Below are 27446 nucleotides of genomic sequence, written 5' to 3' on the forward strand. Positions count from 1 at the left end.
TGGTGCTGTCTGGGCTCCCGGCATCCCTTGCGGCGGGATCGCGCAGAGCCGGAAGCGAGCGCCGCCGCGCGCCGGACCCTGCCACCGCCGCCCGGGCCACCTCATTCATCCGCAGGCAGCATGGCGGCCCCGCGCAGCCACGTCCTGTGCCTCTTCGACGTGGACGGGACCCGGACCGCCCCCAGGCAGGTGAGTCGGCGGGGAGGGAGTCGCAGGTGTAGGACGTGGGGTATCATTGGGGGGTGGGCGTATAGGGCGGGGCTGCGGTGAGTTGTGGGTGTTATGCGGGGTGTGGGGGAGGTTATGGGATTGGGGTGGGCTGTCGGGGTATAGGGGGATGGTTCATGGGGTGGGGGGTATAGGGCAGGGCCTGCAGTGGACTGTTGGGAAAAGAGTCTGGGGTCGTAGGGCAGCAGACCTGTCCTGCGCTGAGCGGGTGATTACCGGGAGAAGTCTGGCTGGGCTGTGTAGCCCGAGGGGATTATAGGGCAGGTCACTGGGGAGCGGAGAGGGATGCGATGTGGGCGGGATTATCAGTGATAGGGTCTGTCAGGCCGAAGTCAGTTCTGAGTCCGACATAGGCAGTAGACAAACTGTTAGTCACACTGTCAAAGACCTAGAAAACAGCAGTTTCCAGTCCCACGGAAGGCCTGGCACCTGGCGTTGCCCTTGTGCACTAACATTCCCTGCATCACTTCTACGCCACTAGGGGGCCCCTGTGTTACAGTCATGAACTTGTCATGTTGATGGAAGATGGTAATGTTGCATTGAAGCTTTATGGCTTGTTAACACAATGTGACTGTGTGTTATGATTAGAGTTGTGCAATCTCCTGCCCTGTCCCCCCAGCTGGTCATGCTGAAAAATTGGTGGGGAAAATAGTTTCGCATTGACCTGTGATGAAAATATTTGAACTTTTCAATTAACCAAAATGTCAAAAAAATTAGTTTGGGTGAGACTAAATATTTTATTCTGTTTTAGAGTTTTAAAAAAAAAATTAAATAAAATTGAAGTAAACTTCAGAACAAAACTCATTTCACGTAAAAAAACCAAAACAAAAAAAAACCCCTTTTTTTAAAAAAAAAGTTTTTTGGAATGAAATAATTTTCAATTTCATCATGGTCTTGGTAAATGTTTTGGTTGACTCAAATATGTATTCTTCAGCAAAAATAAGTTTTGGCTCAAAACATTCACACAGCTGTACTTGTGATACTATACCAAAAATCTCTTGTTGCTGTGACATCCTGATGGCCAGCTTTGTCCCTTATGCAAACTCTCAAAGAGTAGCCACCTGGAAATTTAGGGCTTTGTGACTAGTACTCTGAGTTGCTATTTTTAATGATGAGTCTTCTCCGGTGCTGATTGCAGTCATTTTTTGCTAAGTGCTCTACCTAGCCATAGAATTTAGGTGGCACTTGAGACTTGGATTAACACAAGCGTCACATGACATTAGAGTGCATACTGCTAGATGGGACTGCTTGACTAGTTCACATGAGGTCTTTGTCTGGTAAACTGGTACAGTAGTATAGGAATCACTGGGGGTGGTGGAGGTGTTCTATAAAGCAATCTTAAAGTGTCCATTACTGCCACATGGGATGAGTTCAGTGTGTGGGCAAGGAAGAAAATATAATTTCCAGATTATAACATTTTTTATAATATTCTCATTATTCTTATTCTGCTTTAAGAAGCATGTTGTGTTGTCAGCTCCAGTATTTAACTGTCACAGCAGCTTCTTTCCTCAATTATTCCAAAGCCTCTGCTAGCATAAATCATATTACATGGGAGACGGAGTTTGTTGCACAAACATTAATATATCTCACTGTGAGATTATGAAAAATAAAGAAAAGTGCAGTTCAGATTTTTTTCTGTTTGGCTGGAATATTTATTTTCTGTTGATTTAAAGGTAACAAGCTGCATGCGATGTTTAGGAAATGAATAGTTATATAGTCATATGCATTGAGTTTATATCAAACTGAGATTTTCTGTAATAAGCATTTAAAGAGACAGCTTCAAAATAAAAATCACACTACTTTTGAATATTTTGTATATTGGGTGTAAGTAGTTACTATAATTGAAAATGTGGATGACATATTCATCTGTTTTTCCCTTTATTTACTTTGAACCTTTGGAGTCACTTTGCATATAGCCAGTTTTGATGTTCCTCTGTTGTGTTTGGTGTTTCACACAGTAACAGAAGAGACATCTTTTTAAAAACAAAAACAAGTTATAAAGCCACAAAAATGTGGCAAATATACGTGGGTGGTTGACTGGCCTGAAACTATTTTAACTCAGTTTTTTAAATTAATTAGATTTTAAGATGATGGTGTACCTTAGTATTATGTTGGGTCTTTTGTTCTGTTTTTAGGAGTGACTTTGTCCTAGTAAATAGATTACTGTTCAATAGTCCCTTAAAAGTTTTTGGGTGTTGAGTCTCACTTCTTATCACTAAAGCTGGCCAGAAACCTGAATTTCCATTCCACAGAAATTCCTAAATTAAAAAAATAAAATGTATTCCAAAACAGAACGAAAAACAAAATTTTCTGTAAAGTGAGAATTCCAAAATTTTGTTTAGAAGAACTTGAAACATTTTGTCAGTCTTTTTAAAACATTTCTGAGGCTCCCTAAACTACCTAGCAGGCCAGCATTCCTGAGGCTTTTGAGTTTTTGGGAGCCAGGGCTTTTGAGTTGCCAAGCATCTAGAAGCAGTGGGAGCCACCCAGCAGCCAGCTAGGCAGGCTGACAAAAATTGAGGGAGCTGTGGAGCTGGGAATGATTTTCTGGCAAAATTGAAATTTCCTCCTAGATTTTTCCAGTGGCAAAAAAATTTCCTTCTGATGGAAAATTCCTGACCAGCTCTAATCAACCTGCTTCTAACTTGCTACATTTTCTTAATCTTTGTCATTTAGTAGGTTATAGGACTGGTTATGGTATGGGCACCACACTGGTGTAATCATTGATTCTTCCTCTCAAAAAATGGACAAAGATCAGCTGTCGCTGCCATTTTTGAGATCTGTGTCTTTTGATATAATCTTTCAGATGACAAAATTTTGTACACTCAATTGTAGGGGATTCTGCCAGGGGAAAATGAGATCAGACCAGACTGCTTCTGGTCTTTTCTTTCAGAGATATCCCAGAGAGTAATGTTTGCTAGTTACTCACTATCTGTGGGGTCCCACTGCAGAATTCCACAGGTTTCCATTTGGTCACTTCTCCAGCTAGCTATTATGGCTCAGTGAAGCCACTGGGAGAGAGAGTGATGTGTTTTGTGTTTTGAACTTTGATAGCAACAGTGTGGACGTAACACAGAACTCTAGATCTTTAACATGCAGTCTGGATGGTGCAGTATCTGTACTTTCTGACTGGCTGGAATGAGAGTGAGCTGACTGAAGCTTAATTAATTAAAAATGGAGATAATGCCAATAATTTGAAGGAAATGCCTACTGCTCCATTTTGAGAGAGTTGAAGATGCAGTTTAGGGGAGGGAGCTCCCGGATCCCCAATTTTTCTTGGTTTCAGGAAGCAGCATTGCCTATAAACGCCATTTTTTTAACCTCTGAGTTTAGTGTGATGATTGTAAGCCCTTTATTCTGATATGGACTTTGTGCCACACTTACTGATGCCTCTGGCTTCTAGACTGCAGGCAGGAGGGAAATTAGTTCAGTATACATGGGGGCTGCCTTAGAAGGTACTTCAGAAGCCAGTGCAGATTTTGACTCTCTTTAGCAATAGGGAACACGCTATATTAGTGAGCTAGATATTGTATTGGCTTCCTTGTTATTTAAGGCATTTTTACCTTAAGGAAAGCTTTTCCTTTAGGCATTTTTGAAAATCTCTCTCATTGTTTCTTAAAGCCCTACATACACAACTTGCTTCCCAGTGACCTTTCTTCCACAGACGGCATTGTTGTTCTAGTTAAGTTTAAATGGTGCACTTATGCTAAAAATACTTTAACTATCTAAAAATTGTAAACTGTTCTTTTAATCTAGAAAATCACAGCAGAAATGGCAGAATTTCTGCAGAAGCTGCGGAAGAAGGCAAGAGTTGGAGTTGTAGGTGGTTCAGACTTTGAAAAAATTCAAGAGCAGCTGGGAGATGATGGTAAGAAAAGAGGATGAGGCAATTCAAGTTCAAACAAATTGCTTATGAGGAAGTTCTGATGGGTAAATACAAACCCTATTCATTTCTCCCAGAGTTGTTTATTCTTCATTAAATGCAAACTTTCTTGTTCTGAGTATCAGTTTCTCTGTTTTTATTCTACTACTCCAATTTCATGAAATGTTAGTCATTTACAGTCCTGCTCAGAACCTGCATAGGGTAGCACATGACAATTGCTGAATTTTATACCTTATGTGGACAGCTACCAGCTGGATTAAAAATCCTACCTAGTACCTATGCCTTTAGGTAGGATGATTTTATATCTTAAAGATCTTGAAATTTCTTCTTAAGGGATTGCAATTCACAATGAAGTAGTGACTTCACACTAGCATTATAGTAAGATATATTTTAACACCATGAGTTGTGCATACCTCATTACATAGGTTGTTAAATTACCTAATGTGTTCATCCATGCAGGAGCTGATTTTATTAGATGGTGGCCCTGAGATGAAAATCTGGTTTGTAATCCATAGCTGGATGTTTCCCTTTTTAATTCTATGTAATGTTTTAATGTGAAGGATCAGAATTAATAACCTTCCATCATTCACAAGTATGCAAGCCCAGTACCTGCCACAAACATTTTATATAATCATGATTTTGCTTGGTTTGGAAGTGGCTTCCAGGAAGTCATCTTGTCCTAAACTAGCAAGATCCTGATACCCCCAAATCATATCTAGCAGTATTACATCCTTATTTGAATATTTTCAGTGTTTGTGATTTCACAGCTTTTCCTTAGACAGAATATTCTGTTCCATAACTGATCCAATAGTGTTTTTCAACTTATTCCTGCAAAATTCCATTGAATCCAAAGGCTGAGTTTTAATTTCAGCAGAAGCATCAGACAGCTCATAGTGCAATAAATACTCCCATACATTTTCCTGTTGAAACATAGTAAGTGGTACAGAAGAAGCTGCTTTGATTTACCATTTTGTAACAATATATTTTTATCTTCTAATACTACTTACATTTTTCAGAGGCGACTTAATACTCCTATATTTCAATTTAAAACATGCACACAAATCTTCATAAGGCAGAGTTGCATTAAAAAATCACTTTAAAATAGTTAAACTTTCCTTCTTCCCCTTACCGATTTTAAGCCCAGATTGTTGTTCCAAGGTTTTGCAATGCTTACTGGATCCAGGACAGTTTACAATAATAAAGCACAAAATAAATATGCTACGGATGGAGTCAGATCCTTAACACTAAATTTATGTAAATTAACTACAAGCTCTTAACATGATGTAAGACTCCCATTGACTTCAGAAGGTGAAACAAATACAGAGGATTTGTAGGATTAGGTGCTTTGAGTGTTACATCAGACATTACAAGTGTGTACTTTTGTGCTTAATATTCTAAAAACGACTGTATTTTGACCAGTTTAATACCTAAAGAGTTTGCATTAAAGATACTATAAAGAATCAGGGAAGAGAAATTCAGCTATAAATTGCAGCACTTTTTTGTTTGTATTTTAGTAATTGAAAAATTTGACTACGTCTTTCCAGAAAATGGTCTTGTATCATACAAAGATGGGAAATTCTTGTGCAAACAGGTATGTTTAAAAATCCTATAAATTAATAGATTATCGTAAGGCTTAAATATCTTTCAAAACAAGATTTTTATTCTCAAGATTCTTGTTTTGCAACTGCAGTTTTAGTGTTTATTAAAAAAATTAAGTCTGAAATTGTTACTTTATAGGTTGTATTTTATTTGTTTAATTGACTGTCCATCTTGCTCTCTTAAATTTGTAGACTGACGCAAGACGTAGGGCCAGATCCTGTTTAATGCTGCTCAAAACCTGGTAGATTTGACTAGATGAGAATTTTTCCAGCATGGGAAATTCCTGAGTGATATCTCTCCTAGCCTCTGGCATAGGGATCATGGTTGGAGTCCTTTAGTGATTCCCCAGCTCATGGAATTTCCATGACAATTGAGCCTAATTTAAAGCATTCTTGAGACAGCTCTAAATTACATCTGATTCCTAACAGGCTTGAGAATTGGGAAGATGGAAAGGTGGCTTAAAGCCACCTTTCTTCTTATCTCCCTTCCCTCAACATTCTCCAAATGCGTGGAGTGCACCCTAACTGCTGCTAAATATCTAGCTCATAATGTTTACTCTGATTGATTGAGTAGTGTATTTTATAAGATGCCAGAAATACTGTAAGTGGATGAGGAAATACTTTTGATTAAATCAAATATGTGATAATCTTCAGTGCCTCAACCTAACCATAGGAGAATAGAAAATAAAATAAAACCCAGATTGATACTTAAGGCAGTGGTTTGGCAACCAGCTCAGTTTCCCCCCTTAACTCAGCTATGTGAGCCACTGCCTGCCCCTTTCCATTCAGTCCTGTGTATTTAAACCCACAGTGTGAAGTAGGGACTTTGAGGAGCCTGTTACAGTGAGAGGTGGTCAATTGCCCAGTGCAGAAGTATATAATTAAGGTAGAGAATGGGAGCCTACCATACCAGTACTGCACACATATTAATTGAGAACCACTTATCTAAGACGTGTTTTTCTGGGATCTGCTATACATGAGTATCCAAAACCTGTGTTGTAAATAAGCTACTTTTAGAACCCTGAATACTGGACTTATAATTGACAGGTCTTTTTGTATGTTTAGAACATTCAAAGTCATCTTGGTGAGGACTTGCTCCAAGAGCTAATCAACTATTGTCTGAGTTACATTGCAAAGATTAAACTGCCAAAGAAAAGGTAAGTATATAAACATGTACATCTTAGTGGTGAGGGTATTCCCCCTGGTGGGGTGTTGAGTGTCCGTAGGAAAGACAATGTCCTGTCCAGTTAGAGCTGGATGGTGTGTGTTTGAGGACATTCTGTATAATTGAGATAGATGTATACTATTGTTCCAGCAATCCCATACATAGAAAGACAAACTCCACTATTGGAGCGGGTGAAGAAGGATCAAGCGAAAAGTTTATATCCAAAGTTGCTCGCCAGGGAAAAGGGAATTGCTTATTCCCCATAGAACAAATTGTTCTATAAGAATCTAAAAAGACAAAACATTGGGTGCTTGGTGTAAAAGGTATTTTTTTGATCCAACTGGAATTCAAAGGCATTATTACTTCCATAAATTAGACGTTTGCAGGTTTTTTTCTAAAATTTGAGACCAGTTGCCCTGCACAGTACTTGGGAATGCAGCAGCTGGAGAGACTGAGCTAGAGCCTTGCTCCATACAGTTGGGATAAAGAGTGCAAAAGAGAGGTTTAAGATACCCTTGCAGCTCCCCCATATTGGGGCTGGCTAGGAACCGACCTAAGATTGCTTTCAGTTATGTCTGATCACAGCCTCAGGAAGGCTGATCCAGCAGCCAGGGAATGATTGCTAGAGTGAAGGGGTGCTTCAGCCATGCATCCTTTTCCGTGGGAGCCCTTTATATACCAGGTGTCAGAAGGAGTAGTGTAGAGATGGCTGAAGGGATTGTGCACCAACCAAAGATTCCTCCACACCAGGGGAATCAAATCCTGCTGAGTTTCTGGCTGCTTACACAAAGGAAGAGGAATAGGGCTGAGCACCTGACCCGCCAGATCTTGAGCACTTATAACTATTTTAATCAACAATGTGCAGGATATGTAGTGATCATGTTTACGCTGATGTCCTAAGCAAACTTCTACTTGGGGAATTACATTCTGCAATTTGAAATGCAAATGTGTGTGTTTTCCTCAGCTATCACTAATGTAGTGGGCAAACGCACAATTCCTTAAAAATCACATCACATAAATGCCATTTTTGGAGCACTCTGGAACAGAGCCAAAGCACTTGAAATTAAACTTCAGCAATCTGATCATAGTTGAGTTTGTCTTGCGGATATATGTGGACTTGTGTCCATTTTCAGCAGTGACAGTTGACTGGTTTTTTTCAGAGGTACTTTTATTGAGTTCCGAAATGGGATGCTGAATGTGTCCCCTATTGGGAGAAGCTGCAGCCAGGAAGAGCGAATTGAGTTCTATGAACTTGATAAAGTGAGTCAATTTTTCAATGGTTTACATCTCTTATTCCTCACTGTTGGAAAGGACACTGTCATGGACACATTTTCAAAAATACCCCTTCCTGTGTTTATAAACACTTCTTTCTCTGTTGGGTTTCATTGTTCAAACTGCAGGAAATGTTAAAAACAGACTTGCTGATTTCACTTTTTCTTTCTGATGCTGTAGTACAATGCTGTTGTGAGGGGTTTCCAACACTATAAATCTCTCTTCCTTCCCACCTGGCATCAATCCTCCCAAAAAAACCTCATCTGTCAGTGTGACGGGTTTTTTATAGTACCGATCACTGGAGTCACTTCTATGTTCTTTGAAAATGAATGAAAGTATTCTCTTTTTCCAATTAGTTTCTCTAATACTTTTTAAACAAAATCTAAACTTGAGGCCTAACCAACTCAGCATTATCCTTCTTTAAAATGCAGTTACATGTACCAGGGCAGAGAGGGTTTTTTGCCTAAAAGCATAAGACTGGGAATTGGAAAATCTGGGTTCTGTTTCCCTACATTGTCACAGACTCCCTTTGTGATTTGGGCATGTCACCAAGACCCAAGATTTCCAATATTGTCTCTAACTTTGCATACCTCAGTTACTGGATGCCTAACTTTTAGACAGCCAGGGCCTGATTTTCAGTGTCTCTCAGGACCAAGAGTGTGAGGCACTTGAAATTAGATGCCACTTTTGAAAATGTGTTCTTAACCACTCAGTGCCTCAGTTTCCCCATCTGCAAAATTGATCATAACACATCATTCATCAATTCGTAATTCATTAGTTTGTAGAATACACTGAGATCCTCAGATGAACGTGAATAACATGGTATAGGTCAAGTTCTGTTGTCATTTACTTGTACACTTGTGTAATGTCATGTAGCCCAATGGAGATACTCCAGACTACACAGGTGTGCGCTGTGCAGAACTTAGCTTTATAATACTAGTGCTGCACCATTGCATATGTGGACTCTGGGAGAAGCTAGAACCACATTTCCCTAGTTGATATTGCCTTTTCTGGTACTTCATTACTAAACAGAAATCACTTAACTGATGCGTCTTTGTTTTTGTTTTTAACAGAGGGAACATATAAGAGAGAAATTTGTAGCTGATTTACAAAGAGAATTTGCAGGAAAAGGCATCACATTTTCTATAGGTATCACATTTTTAAAAAGAATTTCATTTAAAAAAAATCATATCCTCTTTCCAAATTGCTCATGCTGCATGACTCAGTTGTCAAGGTGGGGAGGGGGCTGCAGCCATTTTGTACATGAAGTCTCTTCTTTAAGGCTTTCATTAGGTACTTTGTGGTAGAAGACACCGCAACAAAAGAAAACTGCATCTCTTTTCATTAGTTCATTGTCTTCTGATGTCACTCACTCAGTTGATTTTGCTTGACTTGTAAAAACAAATGACATGTTTCTGATTAATTAGAGATGCTTCTTGTGCCCACCATGTACATTGCAAATACTTACTGCATCACCAGTGGCTCCAATACTAGCCCTTGACTTTTAATTTCAGTGATTGTATTGTGTGTGTGTGTGTGTGGTGGGAAAGGAGGGGGGAATGAGTCAGAAAGGAATTTCAACAGGAGACATAAGAGGCACAGTGATACTGGACAGGAGAGATGTGTCTTTTTAGACTTGTCTTCCCTATTTTTTTCCTATTCAAAATCTCTGGGCAAATTCCCTTCTCTTTCTGTTTCATTTACAGTAAAAAGGACAAATGGTAGTCTGTCTCTGTTAAACACCTGGGCAGAATGAGTTTCAAACAGGGCTTGCCATGAACAAGCCTCTATTATGACATGCATTTAAACTGGGCAAAATATTTTTAAAATGTCAAGAAAATCCTACTGTTTGAGACTTTGTGTCAAATTTCAGCCTAGTGTTAGCCTTGACACTATTAAAAATCTCTGGAAAAATACAGGTTTAGAATAAAAATATTAACTCAAACTTATCTGTAGTAGAGGGAAAAGCTTTGTTTTATCTTAAAAAGATCGACTTCTTCCTTTTTGTCTGTTTCAAAACTCTTATGTAAACACACTCATACTCAAAGAACCAAGAACTCACCCACAATGCTGTATATTCTATTGGAACATAAAGAAAAGGAGTAAGAGCTGGTCTTGTGCAATCCAGACAGGCTCTTGAAATGAATTTGTTTCTCAGTGATTGGAATTCTTTAGCTGAAAATCTTACTTGTGTTTGAGAACATCTCTTTCCAGAAGATGGCATGGATGCAGTGGTATGCACCCAGTCACATAGCTTCCTTCCAATGCTAAAGGATTATCTCAGTGGAGGAGTTTAATTGTATATCTAGAAATTCTTCAGGGTCATACAGTCCCTGATGTGTGGTGTCTGAAAACTTTCATTGTTGTGTGTAGTACTGGTGGGGATTCTGGCATGGGCTCCATTCAGAATGGATTGGTTCAGAGCATAGAGGGATAACTTGACTGGCACTGTTAATACACAAAAACTTAATTTACACTCATTTTCTGCTGAGTTGGTTGCAAAGGTGATGTCGTCAGAGAGAGTAGCTGACACATCTCAGCCCACAGACACTTGTAGAGCTTGATCCCCACTGAGCTCTTGTCTTCACTAGAAAATAAGGTCGATTTAACTACATAGGTCGAGATGTGAAAAATCCACACCTCTGGGGGATGTAGGTAAGCCAATCTAAGTCCCTGTCTGGACAGCGCTACGCAGAATTCTTCTGTCAATGTAGGTACCACCTCTTGGAAAGATGGATTACTTATGCTGACAGGAGAATCCCTCCGATTGGGGTAGGTACTGTTTACCCTGAAGCGCTGCAGCTGTGTTGCTGTAGTGTAGACAAGCCTGAGAAGCTTCTACAGGCTTGGAAAAAGGGGGACCAATGGTGTAAAGCAGGGGTGGGGAACGTCCGGCCCGTGGGCCGTATAAGGCCCGGGAATTCATTTGGTCCGGCCTGCGGGGGGGAATTCGGCGGCGGGGGGAATTCGGCGGTGGGCACTCATCAGGCCCTTGCCACAAAAAAGGTTCCCCACCCCTGGTGTAAAGACTTCACTTACCTTTTGTTTCAGTGTCTGAATCTGTCATGCCTCCACCCCTTTTGCCTGTGTAGAAGAAGGGGGTGGCAAGATCTGCTTTCACTCATTAGCAGGCACTTTAATCTTAAACATATTTTTTTTTTAATTTTGAGATGTCAGAATTGAAATTTGGTCTGAGAAGAACTGCATGACACCATGGATGGGAAGAAATCTAAACCTTCAAAAATCAGTTTACTGTGGGCCCACAATCACTAATGTGCCTGAATTATAATCCTGTGTTCTTGTATCCTGTTACTATAGGGCAGAGTTCAGGGGGGTTTGGGTGGCCTAAACATGTTAAGTTAAAACTTAAATCTGAATATCCTGAATGTAGAACACTTGGTTTGAGGATAATTGTAACATCCCTGTAATGTGTTTGTTTTACACTAAAGCCTTGATGTGTTCACTCAGCCATAACTCAGTTTTATTGTAGTTTTTATCTGACTTGTTCAAAGTTTCCTTTACTATAATCTGTCTCAGGGGAGTTCAGCCTAGGTCATTCTCTTGTCATAAAAATATTCCCCCCCCCTTGCTTTTTGTCTACTTTTTATTTAGGGGGCCAGATAAGCTTTGACGTATTTCCAGATGGCTGGGATAAGAGATACTGCTTAGGAATCGCTGGCAACGATGGATACGAGACTATCTATTTCTTTGGAGATAAGACCATGCCAGTGAGTACTGCACTATTTCTGCATATACATTTAGAATCCCTTTCTCAAACTGAAAACGTCATAAGCAGGACTTTTTAATCAATTACATTAGAGACTGAATCAATGCTATGGCTTTAGTCCTTTGTCAAAAACACATTTCCCTCCCTTAACCTGCCTTATGCATTATTAGCAGCCACAGCACAGCAAGCAAGTTGCCTCTAGAACTTAGGCAGCCTGTCTTTCGAAAGGGATACAATGCATCTACCAGAGATGATATCGGAATGCATTTACTATCATTCTGTGTTCAAAGATTGAGGCCTGATTCTGATTTCATATGTCTGTAAACTGGGAGTAACTTGATTGAACCTCCTCATTCCTCACTGAGCTGATCTAAATTAGACTCTTGCCCCTTTTCGACCAGAGCAGCAGGGTTCTGGGGATGTTCCTGTTGTAAATAGAAATTGACGATCTGGTGTTTTCTTTGTCATCTTGCTTATTTACAAGGAATGTATAAAGTCCTGTTTCACTGAAGACAGGGAAAAAAGGAGCAGTTTTTTTTAGCTTACAGCCGCCAGGGCTTTTTAGCCAACACCAGACCCAAAAGCTTCTTCTCTGGCTTATTCCATGGTCAGACTGTGCTGTGTCTGCAGCTTGGCTTTCTTGCCCTTCTCTTTGTTCTCATCTTGTGTGATCTCTCACACCAGAACACCCCTACATAAAACAGTGCTCTGCCAAAATATCTTGGGCAAGTTCTCTCACAGTCTTAGGTGGGGGCTTATGCTTACAATTATGTTAACTGAAGGGTGAGTTCACACCTGTCAATGGGATTTTAACTCAACCCCATAATAAGGTTTCACCCAACTCATAACAATACTCACTAGAGGGGCATTTAGTAAAAGAGAATGTTAATGATCAACACCAGTTCTCTGTACTCAGGGCCATAACATATAGCTGAGAACTTGGTGACCTATTCTAAATCCTTCACCAGACTAAATTATTTATTTCCATTGTATTTTTGACATGGGTTTGTAATTGACACACATGTACAAGGCATAACCAGCTATGTTGACCATGTATCTGAAGATTTTATACTTAAAATAAGCACTAAGAACAAAGGCTTTCCAGTATAGTTATTCTGCAAGTAAAAACATATTTTAATACCATGAAAACGTTTGACCTCAAAACACTCTTATTAACATTCCAGTTTAGTTAAGTTTTTTTTGTTGTCCTAGCTATTAAAATGTATTAAATCTTCCATTTGAAAACAGATTTTCTTCTAAGTAATGATATTCAGTGATATGAAAACAGCGTCAGCATTTACTATTTAAATACTTTCATAACATTCGTGTATTTTCAGAACACCCTTTTGGGAATATTTTCAAGAAATATTATTAATCAGATTTTATTGTACATTTTTTTAAAAACTGTTTCAATTCATAATCAGTTCAGAAGTTAAATGTTTCTAAGGTGCTTGCATCTGCCTGCCTCTTAGATGACATTTCACATTATAGCTAAAACCATAAAGATTTCAGTTTACTTCTGGGATTTTGCACAATTATTCTGTCATAGCTAAACAGAAATCGTCTGAAGTATTTTTATTTTGGGGTTGAAAATACAGGGTTTAGAAACTACTAAATGGGGTTAAAAAATTCAGTCCAGAAACTGTAAAAGGGAAAATCTTGTATGTGGTGTTTGTGTGTTAGCAAAGAGCTTTTAATTTAGTTCTTTTCTCAGGACAAATCAATAATGTCCACCCCAAGCTAGACTCTTATTTTAAAATATACTGATGAATATCCTCTGAAGTTTTTTTTAATCTACTACTGTGAGTTTCCTTTGCAGCAATTCTTAACTCATCAGAATTATTTCTGCTCACATGAGCAAATGGTAAAGCAACAGGATTATCCAATTAGAATCTACTGATTTCAATGCGTTTCAGATCAGACTCTGTGATGGAGAGACTTGCTAAGGCAGAGAATTCCATTTTGAAGTTCCCAAAAGAATCTGATGAAGACTTTATATTGATTACATCTAGGTGTAAGTGTCCAGATCACAAAAACTGTTTCACGGTATTATGTGAGACTTGTTTCCAAGCATAGGAGGGAAAGCTTTGTCCCCACGCTGGTAAAATAAGAATTGCTTCTTTCCTTCTCTCGAGTAGTCCTATGATAGAAGAGTTACTTACTGCAAACTGATGTTCTTCAAGAGTGTTGCCTCTGCATAATACCATTTGTGGGATTGGCACTGCCTCACATTGCTGAAATTTATTACCCCCATTTTAATAACATGCATTTTCTTCCTCAAAAACATTTAAGCCAATTTCTGTTTAGCCATTTGACAGACTAAAATGCCTCTTCCCTTACCTCTATAAATGCTGTACTAGAAATGAGCTCTGATCCATTTGGTTTAAAATAATAAAACATTTCTAACTCAAAGGGCCTCAGGCATGTCAAAGGTCTTCTGTCTGGGCTCCTGTTTTTGCAACTTTGACTCTGTAAAGTCTGCTCCAGCATTGACTACAGGTGTTGGTGTGTTCTGTATCTTCAGTTGCATTACAAACAGCAGATGCCACTTATCCCTGCAGTTTTAGTATAGCAGAACTAAATGTGGGGTCCTGTTCAGAAATCGGTTTTAATCTGGGATACTGTGTAGGGAACCCTCCCTGAACTTTGAGTATGAAAATCTTAGGCACAACGCCAAAGCGAACTACAGCTTAATCCACAGCAAACAAATAAATATTGCTGCATGGAGATTTGCAACATACCCAGTACATGTGCTAGAGCTTCATGTATCTAGACTAGTTGCACACACAAAAGAGGCAGTGTGTGCATCTTCCATGGAGTTTTACTTTATTTAGTTATACAGCATCTCAGAGATTCATGGACTAAATCCATTCTGCAAAGAGCTTACTAAGGGCTGTGACTTGAAGGTGTTACCATCAAGCCCTAAATTAGATCATATGAGGTGCATGTGACAGCAAAAGAGAAGGTCATGGTTTTTTTACTAGAGCAAAGTTTTACACCTGCTGAATGAATTTCTTTATGGGGGTCTAATTTTTACATTATTTAATGTTTAACAGGAAAATCTGAGCTCCATTTCTAGTGGCTCGCCCCATAGTGTTTCACTTGTATAAAACACTGCATTAGTTTGATTAGACTAATTCAGCAGCCCTTTAGCCTCATAACAGCTTGTGCTTTGCAGTCTCAAAACCACAAGAACTTAGTGCATGTAACACACTCTTTCATTCCCTCCATCAGAAGGTATTTTCTAGGGCTGAAGCGGGTTTTTTTAAAATAAATTAAGATGTTGAAATTAAGAGGCTTTACAACTTAGCCTGTATCTCTCTTGCTGTAGCTGAGAGATTCACAATATTAAGACAGTCTGATAAATAAAAAAGCACTTTTTATTTAAAAAAATAAAATCTAAAAAGAGCTTTTCTGTAAAATGTGATAAGGAAATTACAAGCTGTGGGATGGTAGAAAACTTTCCTACAAAATGCCTACTATACAGTCAACTTTTATATGTGCAGTATAAGTAAATTACATGTGAGTGTCCAGGTGGGTCTGTAAAATCTTTGAGCCCCCACATAGTCTGAAGGGCCAATCTATACTGGCAGACCCCTCTTGTGTAGGCACAGCATGTGTTGCTGGCATGATGGCTGCATCACTGGGGATTTTGCTGGCCTCTTGTTCCACATCTGACCAACATAGCTATACCAACACAGGTTAGCTCAGGCTTTTTGAAAGTGACTTCAGCATATCTTAATTATCCCCATTTTTGAAAGACACTGAATTTTTTTCTAAGAAAATAATTGAAAGCTACTTATAGCATTGACTAGTAAGTACACCTTCAATCAAGTACATGGTCTAGTCATTTCTATGGTAAAACAGGTTTTTGCATACTGTGTGTACTAACCTTTTTCATTGGTTTAGTATTTTTCTATTTTATACATCATCAGATGAGTAACTGGAGTTGCACATGTCACATTAATACAGTTGTAAAGTAACAATTCAAATGCTGGTGAAGCTTTATTATGTGCTGCACCATCTGGTTCTCTAGCAGCCTGTTTAGTGGACAGTTGCTCCCCTTTTCACAACACACACAATTCCCTTAAGGTATATACATGGTGTTAGAGAGCATGCATCTGTACTATTTGTCTCCCTTGTCCACAGGGTGGAAATGATTATGAAATCTACACAGACTCCAGAATAGTAGGCCACAGTGTCACATCGCCAGACGACACTCGAAGAATCTGTGAAGAGCTGTTTTTTAAATGAATTCCAAAGTCAAGAAGAAATACCAATCCCTTCAGACATGAAATATCTCACTTCTTTCCGTGGGTGTTTTTTCATAGTGTTCACAAACAGCAAATTTCATGTTAATCATACATTGAATTCAATGTTGACTTGCTATACTTGACAACATTTGTTTAGGAAAAACTCTTTTGTATTGCCATAGACAATTTAATTCAGTTACCTGCTGATTGATATCTTAACAATGAACGTTAGCTGCCTACGTTATGTAGGTTCAGGTGTTTTTTTCTATAAAATGGTACACTGGGGAACATAATTGATAACTCCTACAACTGGACTTTTTTGGATCAAATTAGCACACTGATTTACTGGATTCTGTGATAAAGAAGAAATGACACCATTAAGATTGTGTTTTTTAAAATGGGTGTAGTAAAAAACAGAGGGAAGCAAGACTTATCACCTTCAAATAAAGTAACCTCCTTGGATGTAGAATGATTTTCTTACCTATTGAAATTGGACCTGTGGGGAAAAGCTGGCAGTTAAGACATGGGCATTTTAACATTGAAAATACTGAAAACAATGACTTCCCTATTTTTCAAGGGACGATCCTTAAAAATGACCTGCAGGGAGGTGTTTTCTCCTTGTTTTACCTGAAAGACTGGATGACCAATCAGTTTCGTTTCCTTCTTGTACTGCCTTAACTAAAAACCTCTTCCCTTCTGAGTTAAACTGTTTTGTTTATTGCAGTTCAACTGAATATTTTTCCTCCAAACTGTTGGAGCTAAAGATCCAACATCACTCCCCTCATCTGCTAAGGACTCCAGCAAAACAACCGAAGTGCAGGAGCACAGCAGTCTTAGCCCTGTGCCAATTACCTTGAAAATGTCTCACTACTTTCCTTGCAAAGTGTAACTTCACATCTATTAGTAGTGGTGGTTGAAAATAAAACTAAACTCACTAGTGCATAAATTGCTCCTTGCAAACTAGTTCGTGCCCAGAGAAAGTTGGGTTTGTATAAAGTTGATGAATCACCTATGTGAGATAGACCCGAATGTAAATTATAAGCAAAATTCTGTTTTGCACTAAGACTAGCTCCTAGAGAGCACGAATTTGTATGAAGCTTATGTTAAATGGAGAAAAAGTAAAAGTTGTCAAACCTGTCTTTATGCCATGAAACTGCTGAAGATTTGACATTAGATGGCTCTATCCATAGAACATGGCACTATCCATTAAATCTTTCCAAGCCAGAGTACTGAACAATAAAATACTGCTATTCTGGGATACAAGTTATTACTGTAACCTCAACACTTCAACTTACTGAGCGTTCACTCTTCTAAACAGGTTAGCTATTGAATTTTGTTTCATTCATACAAACAAACTTTATGTAAACAAAAAACAGCTTGCAGGAAAAATCAACAGGGATATGAAAGCTCACTAAAATAGTCAAAATTTGCCACTGCGCTACAGGAACTGCTTGGGGTGTTAATTCAGCAATTTTCTTTGCTCAAAAAACACTGGTTTACTAAAGTCACTGGAAAGATGGCTATAGACAGCTGCATGGAGACCATGATACTGAAGACCCATCTTTTAATGGGCTTGAGTTAGTATGGGTCATGTGTCTTGTATCAGATTCTTAACTGGCCCGTTATTTCACAATGTTTTTCGTTCCTTAAAGATGTAAACCAATCCTGCTGAGAACACAAATCAATTTGCAGCTTATTATTGATGACATGACCTGCAGCCCTAAGAAACTGTCCTAAACATATCTTCCATGGGAGGGGTGGGGCACAGGCAATAGGCAGCCTGTGAGCCACCACATGCTTTTGAACGGGTAGCAAACTCTTACCATTATTTTTGTAGTTTTTCTGGAATTTGGACCTTGATTAGACAAAAAATAATTGATTATAGCTGTTTTCCAACTCTTATATAAAATTCTTGCATGGCACTATGCAATGATCACTGTGTCTCCTTTTGAGTTTAGTCTACCACTATTGACGGCACATTGAAATTACCTTTTTTAAGAAAGAACAGCTATGCAAATTAGTTAGTTACACTAAGCGATGTCTATAAGAACAGCCATACTGCATCAAACCAGGTGTCAAAGGCACAGCACTAAATGCTGTTGTTGCCAATCACTTTTTGAATATATGGATTAAAAAGACCTTTAGGATGTCCTCCCCCGCCTGCATTTCTTAGCCCACCAGTCCAGGAAACCCTCTTATATCGCCTTGGCCGATGGTTCAACATACCATTTCTTGGGGATTGCTTAGAATAAATTTGCTCTCTTGACAGCTGTACGTTTCCTCACTACCTAAAGCTTGAGCAGTGACCTTTTTGCTATTGTAAGGCAAGGTTACTTATCCTGTGTTCAAGATGTTTTACTGTATCTCTAGGGGTGAGCACGTGTAGGCTGCATCCATGCACGGTCACCCAGAGACTGCACAGCACTAAAGCGCAGGGCAGCACGGCCCCCACCACCACTCCAGTCCAGCTGACTTGTGAAGGAGAGCCTCCACAGCTGAGGGACAGGAGGGCGAGCCCTCATCGGGACACATCATCTCAGGTTACTGTAAGGTCAGTAACCGCTCACTTGAATGTGTTCCAGTAGGCAATGCCCAAACAGGTGGGTGCTGTGGAAGCAAGTCTAAGACTGGTATCATGGCAGGTAGCAGCAAAGATGACGTCATGCTTGGCGAAGGGAAGCCCACATTGCAGCCCTCCAGGCTTCTGGTAGGCATACAGCTTTCACTAGAGCTATAGAAATGGACTGAGCTCTTTCTGCTGCTGGGGGGAGCCCTGCATCCTAGCAGATTCATAACAGGGAGAAAACAACTTCTGTAAGCCTCTAAACTATCTGGCTGTAGCATTGTGGGCATTTCAGCTTTTGTAGGTAAAACTTGTGAATACTAGGTTTCCTGCGCGGTAGAAGTGATTGGACCTTGTCCAGGCAGGTTAGCTCCATGCTTGCAAAACATCTAGGAAGCCTGCTCTGACCTCAGAGCTCTGTGCAGGGAAGGAGATGGTGTCCAACCATGAGTAGGTCTGACAGCATCTCATTGCCAGGAGGCATTCTGTGCAGAGGAAGAAAGCTCCCTGTGCTGCCTACTAGAAGAGTTCTCTGCATGCTGCTTCTGTGGTTCAGTACTGGTGTCAGATGGAGCCTCAGCTGCACCCTTTGTGCAATTTTTGGGCTGATCTAGCCCCTTCTCCATGTTTTCCTAGTGGGGGAAAGAGGCTTCTTCTTCAGTATCCTACTCGCTAGAGGAGGTGCTGGAGCTGCAACAGTCACTGGCACAGCCTGCAGTGCTGAGGCTGATGTACAAGGTGGGAGAAGTGGCCCCTGTTGGGACTGGAGAGCGTTCCATTAGGAGCCTCAGAAGCTCTAACTTTCCAGGACCTGCCTTTGAACCCTGTACAACCTTATGCTTTGATGGGAGGTGGGTGTTTCGGAGGCAGCTCAAATGACTGAGGTCTTTTCGCTGGGTAAGTCTGGCAGGGCTTAAACTCTGGGGTCCTCAGCATAACCCAGAGAGCGAATGGACCAAAAGCAGGGAGGGAGGGATAACTCCCCTTCCAAACACAACCATGCTGAAACTAAAAAAATAACAAAATAAAGGAAAAATGAAGACAACTGCTATTTTCAGAAAGGTGGGAAGCTGACAACAGTGGCAGGTGGTTGAGAGCATGTGTGTGCATCTTACAGTGGGGCACTCACAGGGACCTATCCTTAAAGATTCTGATTTTTACAAGTGTTCAAACCCACAGGGTCTAGCACAAGGAAGCTGAAACTGCAGTGCTCAGCTAGCTAGTTGTACACATTTCCTGTGAAACATTTTAGCCAAACTGCTGTCAGATTAATATGTAAGTAGAAGATCCTGCCCTTATTTTAGAGCTTCCAGAACCTGCTCCTCTCAGCTGACTAGCCTTTCAGAGGTGTTTTTATTTTACTTTCCATTTGGACTCTTCAATAATGGCTAGATTCTCTCCGTGCAAAGCTTTGCTTGGTGTGAGGAGTGGGGGAGGCTTGGCAGGGTGCCATTTGGGCTCTCAGAGTCTAAGTCTAAATTCTGCTGCTGATTTAAGAGCCTCCCCTGTTAGTGGAGTGATGGTCCCTTTCCACCACAGTCCAGCCCTATGCTGTGCAGACAGGAGGGCAGCGTCTGGCTGCAGCAACTGAGGGTAACTGTTAACAATTGTGTGGCAGTCTATTAGCTATTTAATTTGCTGACTGTCAGAGAAACCTTAAGGTGAAGACCAAGTCGGCAAATGGCCCCAAGAAATAAGGATGCCGCAGTAATGTGCAACATAGAGGGAACATGGGTCGGGTTCCATTATTAAGTGGTATTCCTCAGGCAAAGGGCAACAGCCCTATGACGATGGACACCTTTAAAGAAAAACTGCACTGATCCTTCCATGGCTGCAGAGAAATGCATTTATTTAACCTCCATGTTCTGAGAAAATAAATTACCCCCAGAATTGAAAAGTACCTGAAAGCACTAGGCCTCTGTGGCCTAGTTTTCTTCTGGCCCTGCGGCTGAACCCCCCCAGGGGTGCTGAGGAATCTGTGCTGTTGGAGGTAGGGAGAGAGAGAGAAGCACGGGTGTATTCCACTCTATTCCACTAGACCTGCAGGGATTCACAATAAAGTTACTATTGAGAGTCATTCGGAAATGAGTTTGTGCTGTGAACAATCCACCCTCCCTTAGCTCAGTGGCTTGCATAGGCGGCAGAACAGTGGCACCTGGCTTCTATGTTGATGGCTCTGGACTCTGGCAGTTCCCTGCAGGATCGTAAAAGTGCCTGAGTTTTCAGAGCCTGCCCTTCCCCTGGGAACAAAGCACAGGAAATCCTGAGAAGGGAATGCAAACCTAAATAAAGGTCACAGGAAATCTGGACTAATTATTGCATAAAAAGATGAACTTTGGCTCACTGGGACCCCGTAGCACCTGTGTTTACACAGAGTTAACTTCACTCATCGGACACAGATACTATTTTGTTACTAGGTCACAATGTATTGCTAAGCTATTCTAGAACTAATGTTTAAAAGGTGACTTACTGTCAAACAAATGAACCTTGGACCAGCTGCTCTCTTGGAAACACTGACATTCACAATGTGTTCCTGGAGGGACGAATTATTGCTGCTTGACATCCAAAATAAGGAAAATAGTTACACCATTTTCTTAAAACCGAACATCTCATTCAGAGTTGACACTGAATCTTTTAAAGTGGTACAATCAGAAACGTTCATTTGCTGTCAGAGCGCTGTGCAGTGGGTCAGCAAACCCTAAGTAGGATGTATTGACATCTACACAGTACTGAAATTCACCCAGAATTACTGAAGTACAGTTCACATGCACTATTACATATCAAAATGTAGCAAGCAACATGTTTTTAATCACCAGTGTGGCTGTTCCACAAAAACAAGCTGATTATACTGTGTTTTTTGTACTCGATCTTAAATGTGTTTCATTCTAGCCTGTAGATAGCAAAGGTCTCATTGGCACTGATTACATTTCTCATGAATAAACAAGCTTTGTCATTATCAAGCAAATGTCTCAAAACCTACATATTTTACTTAAAAACCTAAACTCTTCTAATCAACTACACCAGAGGTCAGTCAACCTACACAATTGCTACATTTAACTAATACAGCTAGGAAACTGTAAATGTACTCATTTTCCAACACCCATAAGTTGATAATGCAAAGAAATGCTATTGCCAACTACTTCATCACTCACAGAAACCCCTACCTTTAATTAAACACTTGCCTTAAATACAAAATAAGTAGCAAGTGAGTATGTTTAAGATAACAATCTTTAACAGTTATGAAATAAACTTTTATTGTAAAGGAACCAGTGTAAGTTAGTCTACAATCTACAGCGTATTAAACCAACAACTACTACAGATTTTAAAATAAAAAAAAGTAGCTTAAAGGCTATTTAGTACAATATAGATTAGTTAAAAGTAAAACAAAACATCACAATAATTGTTAATCTTCACATTTCTGTTCTTTTAATCACTGTAGCTCAGAACTGTTTGGGACATTTCACCTTTCTCTGTGAAATAGCATCTTCATGAATTCCACAGCAACACAAGTACTAATTGTTACCATAGTAAATAAGCATATTCCACATAACTAAGCGTCTACATGGGTCTGCATTAGTGAACTTGCAGTGGCACAGCCGCACTGATGTAAGACTGCTTGTGTAGCCGCTCTATGTCAACATAATAAAACCACCTCCATGAGCAGCGGTAGCTATGGTGGGGGGAGAAATTCGCCCACCAATACAGCACTGTGGACACTGCTACCTATTCTGGCAAAACTTGGGAGGTGGTGGTGGTTTTTTTCACACCCCTGAGCAACAACTTTTGTTGGCAGAAGTAGTAGTGTTCTTCATGCCTAACTTTTTTATTTCTGCTCAGTCAAAAAAGATCCAACAATGGGGGAAAATGCTATATAGGGAGGGCAAACAGTATCCACGAGGGTGCAGAAATTATAGTTTGTCTCCATGAAATCCTTCAGAAAACAGAGGAGGAGAAGAGAGTGGTAACACTGTGCACTCCTAAGCAAGCTTTGCAGGAAAACATGACTGCAGAATCTACTACAAGGCTTTATAACTCAAGCTACTAAATCATTCACAAAGCATTTTCTATACAGTGATCTGAACATGGTAGAACTTGCTATTTCACAAGTAAAGTGAATGTGTAAATGCTAACACACCATGGCAGACACTAACTACTCTATCAAACATGTATATATGAAAAAAATCAAGGCAGTTTAAAAAGTTCATTAAATTCAGGCACCATCAGAGGCTGTGAACCACTCCCCTCTGCTGCTTTTCTGCTGCTTAGTGTGAAGCAACCTACTTTTGTAACTACTGGCCCGTAAATCTGTTGCTAATCACCCATCAAGGCACACCAAGCAAATTCACGCACAACTCCCATTTAATAAAGCTAACTATTCTATACTTGTGCAGATATTTAATTTGCAGCAGTTCCACCTGCCAGTTAACCAAGAGGTGCTGTCAAAACTGCCAACTGATCACAGTTAGATTAAGACTCTACATTGTGCTTGTTATTTAGCTTGTGAAGAAAACAGATTGCAGCAAGGAATGTCTCTCTCTTTCAAGTACATTTACTCAGAGACTGTTCGCAATAGACTGAGCATTCTGCACAATTACAAAAATTTAGCTCAAGGGAACAGTATGTTACAGGTAGATATCGGGTCTCTAAGCTATGTCCCTCAGTGCTGCCATTTTGATAGAAAAATCTATCACTTATCTGTTTTTGTTAGCGTTCCTAACTCCTCTGGGCACGTACTATCACTCAGGTCACAGATCACTAAAGCAGACAAACCAGGCTATTTTTTTTTTTTTAAATAAATAAATGTGTGGAAGGTTCTTTAAGCTCTTTATTCCCTTAGAGCAGGGGTGGGGAACGTCCGGCCCGCGGGGGGGAATTCGGCGGCAGGGGGGGGGAATTCAGCAGCAGCGCAGTTCCGTGGGGGGGAGGCAGTGCCCGCCGCCGAAACCCTGCCGCCGTTTGCCCCTTTTCGGCGGGGGGTGGTGGTGGTGGTGTATGTGTGTGGATTCTGCGGCGGCGCGGTTCCGTGGGGGGGGCGGGGGGGAGGGCAGTGCCCACCGCTGAAACCCTGCCGCTGTTTGCCCCTTTTCGGCGGCGGGGGGGGAATTCGGCGGCGGACACTCATCAGGCCCTTGGCACAAAAAAGGTTCCCCACCCCTGCCTTAGAGTTTGTATGTTGTTTTTAAGTATCATGCCTATTGTAAAAATGGTAATTTGGCCAACTCCTACCTTATTAGCATTCTAACATTTTTTCCCACTCAATATACAGAATATTCATTTGTCAGTCTCATGTGAAAGTCAAGTTGTTGATTGTCCTCAATGATACAGCTCCATGCTGGATACCTTAGGAGCTAATAACATGCCCTGACCAGGTCTCATGTTTTGTTCCAGGTGCTAGATGGGTAATGACCACGTCTATAGCCTGCAGCTTCTCATTCTTAGGTGGAATGGTGCACATCTTGTAGGTGACTTCATCGCCAGCCACTGGAACATATTCTCCTTCAATACTGTTAAGAAAAATAAAGGGACAGCTTCAGGTAAATGTATTCTGGTACCTGCAGAATAAGTAGCTGCTCTGCCTCTCCTATTGCACTGTAGTTTCATCAGTGCTATGACCTGCATTTTTCTTTCATGTTAAACTCCTACCTATGGATCCCCAGGGCCTACCAGGCCTCTGACCCATATACACCCTTGCTGGGAGTGTACCCCTAGGCCTCCACTTTTTGCAAGGGAGAGCCCTATGGGTCCATGGTTTCAGGGAGTCCATTTCTTGCCGTGGCTCCTCCAGTGGGTCCAAAGGAGTTTATGCCCCTGTCGGAGACTTATCCCTCTTTGGGAACCATACAACCAGCAGAAGTTTTGCAACAACACAGGATGGCCTTCTCAAAATGAGCCAGCATTTTAGTCAACTGGAACACAGTACGGTAGGAATGGTTAGGTTAGAATGGAAGAACAAAACTTACGTAGATGTCCCTGCCAGCAGTACAACCTGCCTCTAACCTAGAGCATCCAGGACTCAATCCCCCTACTGCACTTGCCAGCCAAGTTCTTATTACAGAGAGCTGACAGCCTTCTTGGTTTCAAGCTGCAATTGTGCTGGTTCCACACATTCAGCTGCTAGTCATTACAAGTGAATGTCTGATCTCAGTGTCCGCTGTATCTCCACCACGACGCCATGCAGATGCTGTCAGTTCTTGATCATTGACTCATACCAATCCACACATGCTTATCCCAGTCCCTTGTCCCAGGAAAGAAATTAACCCCTTCACACCGAGTGAAGTGGGAAACTGAGTCACATATATTCTTCCATAAATACAGATATTTCCCACATTCTCTGCACCTCAGCTCTCAAGCCACCTTTTTGCAGAGGTGCTAGTCAGAGTTCCACTCGCCCTGTAGTGAAACCCTAAGGGGAAAGATATAGATAAAAGGTCTAATGTTGAACCAGTTCAATCTGATCTATGACCATAGTCAATGCCTCAATCATAATTGTATAGTTATTCTGTGGCATCACTGCAAGGCTACAATTAATGGTTGCCTAACCCCTCAACGTGTAGTTCTTATCTTAATTGGTTTGGATTTCTTTTGAGCATCAGCGCAATTCCTGGATTTTGGGAGAATTGCAACATCCCTGTGATGTTTTTACCCTTAAGTTACTGAGATGTACTCTCGACCTTCAAATCCATCTTAACGGCATTTTTTGTCTGGGGAACAGAATGGACACTGACATTACTCTATGAGAGTGTGTCAAATGCCTTAGAGTCTTTCCCATAAAGACACATGCTGGGCAGAAAATTCTCAACACAGGCCTCATAGAGCAGTCAAACATGGAGCCATTTTCAACTTCCAGTAACAGCAACCCTCGCTCACTTTTATGGTATCTCTGTTATTCATCAGTAGCCTTAAGCTGGGTATACAGGCCCTCAGAGCAAGTACATTCAAGCTACATAGTCAGCTCTACAATCAGTAGCTGTTTGCTGCATGTATTCCAAGCAAACCCTATCTCCTCCATGCTCCCATGTCTCAGGGTCATGGTCCCGCACACAGAATGGTAAACGTTAGTAACCCTCCACACTGTCACTGACTGCTCTGAACTGTGACATCCCTTCGCCCCCACCCGCACCTCTCCCCAGCAGCCAGCTTTGGCTCTGCATTCCACAGATGCCACTAAACATAGCAGGAAGCTGGGCTGGCAGCTGAGAACCAGCCTTTCACCCTGGAAGGCTGTGGGAGCCCAAGTGATTAATAATAATTTTGTAGCCAACTCTGAACCACACATTTTCCTATCCTACAGGTTAAAAAATAGCTGGAGAACAGCTCCTCTTTCCCACGGGAATATAACCCCAGCCAGACACATGGAGCAAAGCAGCCACACGGCCGCTGCAGAAGCAATCCCTGCATAAAACCAGCCTTTTACAGCAATGAGGAATGGGAATGTAACCTGAAGGCAGAAAAAGTTTTCCCAGGGGAGCGAAGATAAAGTCTTCCATTATGATTCCATACCAGCTCTGCCAAATTCAGTGCACCTTCCCCACACAGCCTGATCCAACTGACCTTTCCCTCCCAGGGCTGCCCTGTCAACCCAAGCCTGCATCACACTAGCCATATGATTGTTTGAGAATTTACCTTACCCATCTCCTGGCCCCAGGAGCTTGCTGTAGGCACCCTTTTTCTGGTTGCCACTTGGTCCTCCAGCCCAATATCACAGCCACTGCCCCCTCCATCCAACCAGCACTGTGACCAGAATCTAAGGGGAGATCCCCTTCTGCATAATTACATTTGCATAATTACATTTGGGTGTGATGGGATTAATGAATTCCAGCATAGATTCCCTCTCTCTGGTGCCCCTGCATCACCTGTACTGATGGGCAGGAAGCTAAATTTGCCCCCATGACCTGCAGGTTACCTAGGGCTGTGGCAAACGGTCAAACACTCAAGTGTGCTTAAGAATGCATGGGCCCTGGTGTCCACAAGCCCAGCGAGCAACTGCTAGGCCCCAGAGTCAAACCACAAGGGAAAACGGAAAAAACCCCATGTTAATTGCCCGTGCTCTTGAGTGCTGAATGTGCCCCAGGCTTTGACCCAGGTAGAGCTGTGTCCTCAGACGTTGTCTATTTTCCATTTCCTAAGTGCCAGTCATTACCAGATAATATCAGCTAAGATGTCAGCGGAGGCAATATCCCTACATGAGATAAATGGGGCCACTCAGTGCAACTGGAGGCTGGAATAGCACTTTAAGCGCAGCTATTCACCTTTACCTCTCTAGCCGTAGCCTATGGGTACAAGCGTCTTGAAAGAAGAGACCAGTGACACCACCCTCCGTGGAACCACCGGATGCTCCCCAAAGAAAAGGCTACCACTCTTCTAGCGTCCAGTCTGCCTTGTAGATATATCCCAAACATTTCCAGGGCTCACCCAATGTGACTCTCTCCTCTGCCCAGGGCAGCGCAGTAGCTACTCTCAGGGTTCTAGATAGAAACGTGAGTCGTAGTGACTGTCAGTGCAGTTCCACAGCACTACTACCATGCTGACTGGCATCTGAAAGCCACAGTCCCAGTGTCAAAGGGTTAACGTGAGCATCACTGAAGAACGGGAGGAGTTGTGGGAAAATTCAGAGAATGAGCACTTGACAGATGTCTGATGCTTTTGTGGCTGCTCTTGGACTAAGGGTATAGCTACACTGTAATTAAACTCCTTCAGCTGGCCTGTGTCAGCTGACATGAGCTATGGAGCTGTAAAACTACAGTGTAGACATTCAGC

General features: G+C 41.2%; 2 protein-coding genes across 7 annotated transcripts in view; one reads left to right on the forward strand and one right to left on the reverse strand.

Annotated features, from left to right (window-relative positions):
- PMM2 (phosphomannomutase 2) lies at nucleotides 1-26085 on the forward strand. 4 transcript variants are annotated; one of them, XR_010920376.1, is made up of 9 exons: nucleotides 2-189; nucleotides 3985-4096; nucleotides 5626-5702; nucleotides 6775-6866; nucleotides 8035-8134; nucleotides 9220-9295; nucleotides 11759-11874; nucleotides 24078-24223; nucleotides 25981-26085. XR_010920376.1 is itself a non-coding variant. In XM_067551286.1 (8 exons), exons 1-8 carry the CDS (start codon nucleotides 121-123, stop codon nucleotides 13817-13819), a joined length of 672 nt encoding a protein of 223 aa, XP_067407387.1. In that variant the 5' UTR covers nucleotides 1-120; the 3' UTR covers nucleotides 13820-16016. The 4 variants fall into 4 exon arrangements, 3 of the variants coding, with proteins under 3 accessions (XP_067407387.1, XP_067407388.1, XP_067407386.1); XM_067551286.1 differs by lacking the exons at nucleotides 24078-24223; nucleotides 25981-26085 and adding an exon at nucleotides 13790-16016 and having other exon boundaries at nucleotides 1-189; XM_067551287.1 differs by lacking the exons at nucleotides 24078-24223; nucleotides 25981-26085 and adding an exon at nucleotides 16851-17180.
- Nucleotides 21919-27446, reverse strand: part of CARHSP1 (calcium regulated heat stable protein 1) — a 119569-nt gene continuing 114041 nt past the window's right edge. For all 3 annotated transcript variants that reach the window (XM_067551290.1, XM_067551289.1, XM_067551291.1), the window contains exon 4: nucleotides 21919-24193. In XM_067551290.1, coding sequence (XP_067407391.1) covers nucleotides 24031-24193 — 163 coding nt within the window. In that variant the 3' untranslated portion in view covers nucleotides 21919-24030. The remainder of the gene's footprint in view (nucleotides 24194-27446) is intronic.

Source organism: Emydura macquarii, unplaced genomic scaffold (assembly GCF_026122565.2).
Source record: "Emydura macquarii macquarii isolate MOO-44397 ecotype Brisbane River unplaced genomic scaffold, CSIRO-AGI_Emac_v2 contig_1348, whole genome shotgun sequence".
NCBI classification, from domain to species: domain Eukaryota; kingdom Metazoa; phylum Chordata; order Testudines; family Chelidae; genus Emydura; species Emydura macquarii.